At 37.5% G+C, this 1,420-nt stretch overlaps 1 protein-coding gene across 1 annotated transcript; it reads right to left on the bottom strand.

The window, feature by feature from the left end:
- Nucleotides 1-396: 396 nt before the first annotated feature.
- LOC124375038 (putative nuclease HARBI1) lies at nt 397-1,061 on the bottom strand. Its single transcript, XM_046833165.1, has one exon. The coding sequence runs from the start codon at nt 896-898 to the stop codon at nt 491-493; it is 408 nt and encodes a 135-aa protein (XP_046689121.1). The 5' UTR covers nt 899-1,061; the 3' UTR covers nt 397-490.
- Between the last annotated feature and the right edge of the window lie 359 nt (nt 1,062-1,420).

The raw sequence follows: 1,420 nt of genomic DNA, 5'->3' as shown, positions 1-1,420 counted from the left end.
AGAACCTTAGCAATGAAGGAACTGTTTGTGGCGGAAAAAAAACTGTGACTAAAGTGAGAAAAAGTGCCAAAACCGTTATGGCCTATGAAAGTGATGAAACAAAGGACCTCTCTATACCTCAACTTCAACGGATTGTTTTGCTGCAGCAAATGCAGTTGAACAAATTGAAACTGAAAAGAGAAAAAAATAAACTTGAAAATGAGAAGAAAAGTTCTTCTCAAGATGTTGCTTCTCAAACTGATAATGAAGATTTTCATGTTTACCTAAACTTATAAATTAATATTTCCTAGCTAAGTAGTAAATTGTTATCGAAATAATAAATAAATATACCACTCAACCTTTATCCCTAATCCCTAAAAAAAAACAAAAAAAAAACAAACAAAAAACCAAAAAAAAATTAAACAGTACCAGCTAACTGGCCCAACTTTTTCCCATTTGTGTATTTTGTAAAACGGTCACAAGACATGGGTAATTCGAGTAAATACTCACTTTATTGATTTACAAACAACATCATTTCTCTTCGCTTGTCAGCACCTCGACCAGTAGTTCCTGGATTCTCATGTTGTACGTCTATTTCTTCAATTTCATCGTCACCATTGATCTCAAAATTGTCATCATAAACATCACCAAGATATTTGGCAATATTATGTAGGACTGCACAACAGACGACTACTTTAGGCACTTTTTCCGAAGCCACACGAACACAGTTACCCAGTATCGGAAATCTTCTTTTTATCTGTCCAAAACACCTTTCGATCACAACTCTTTCCCTAGAATGACACAAATTAAACCGCCTTTCTGCTTCATTTGTTGGTGGTTTGAAAGGGGTTATTAACCATGGTGATATTCCGTACCCGGAATCGCCAAGAAGACATACTCTACCATCAAAACGTGACATGATCTCCCTAACTGGACTTCTGCGCCAAATTCGTGCGTCATGCACACTCCCTGGCCACTCTGCACTTATGCTAGTAAATCTTTCAAGAGCGTCACATGTACCCTGTACATTTATTGTAATACACCCTTTTCTATTTACATATTCGTCCCCATGCAGATTAGACTTTTAAATTTGTACGTGAGTGCAATCTAGCGCCCCGATCACAGTTGGTAAACGGAAATTTCTCTGCCATTGAATTTTTGCTTCATTAATTTCTTCGACTGTTGCTGGAAAATGTATCCAAAAATTAGCTCTATCAATAATCTTATCCATAACATAGCTTACAGTTTTGCATGCTGTAGTTCTGTGAACGCCAACGTCCTCGGCTATGCCAGACTGAAAACCAGGATCGGCTACGAAACGTAAGAAAACCTCCATTTGTTTCCTTGGAGAAAGTCCACCGCCACGAGTGTCAGTTTCATTCAAAAACTCCGCGGCTAAAAAATCAATACTTTCGGACTCAAACCTTAACAGTTCCTTACA

The sequence above is a fragment of the Homalodisca vitripennis genome, unplaced genomic scaffold, assembly GCF_021130785.1.
Source record: "Homalodisca vitripennis isolate AUS2020 unplaced genomic scaffold, UT_GWSS_2.1 ScUCBcl_12732;HRSCAF=22605, whole genome shotgun sequence".
In the NCBI taxonomy this organism is placed as follows: Eukaryota; Metazoa; Arthropoda; class Insecta; order Hemiptera; family Cicadellidae; genus Homalodisca; species Homalodisca vitripennis.
The sequence above is the reverse complement of the archived record's forward strand: the minus strand, read 5'-3'. Positions and strand labels throughout refer to the sequence as shown.

Coding starts and splice junctions, on each gene's coding strand:
- LOC124375038 (XM_046833165.1), bottom strand. CDS start 898: ATGTCACGTTTTGATGGTAGAGTATGTCTTCTTGGCGATTCCGGGTAC.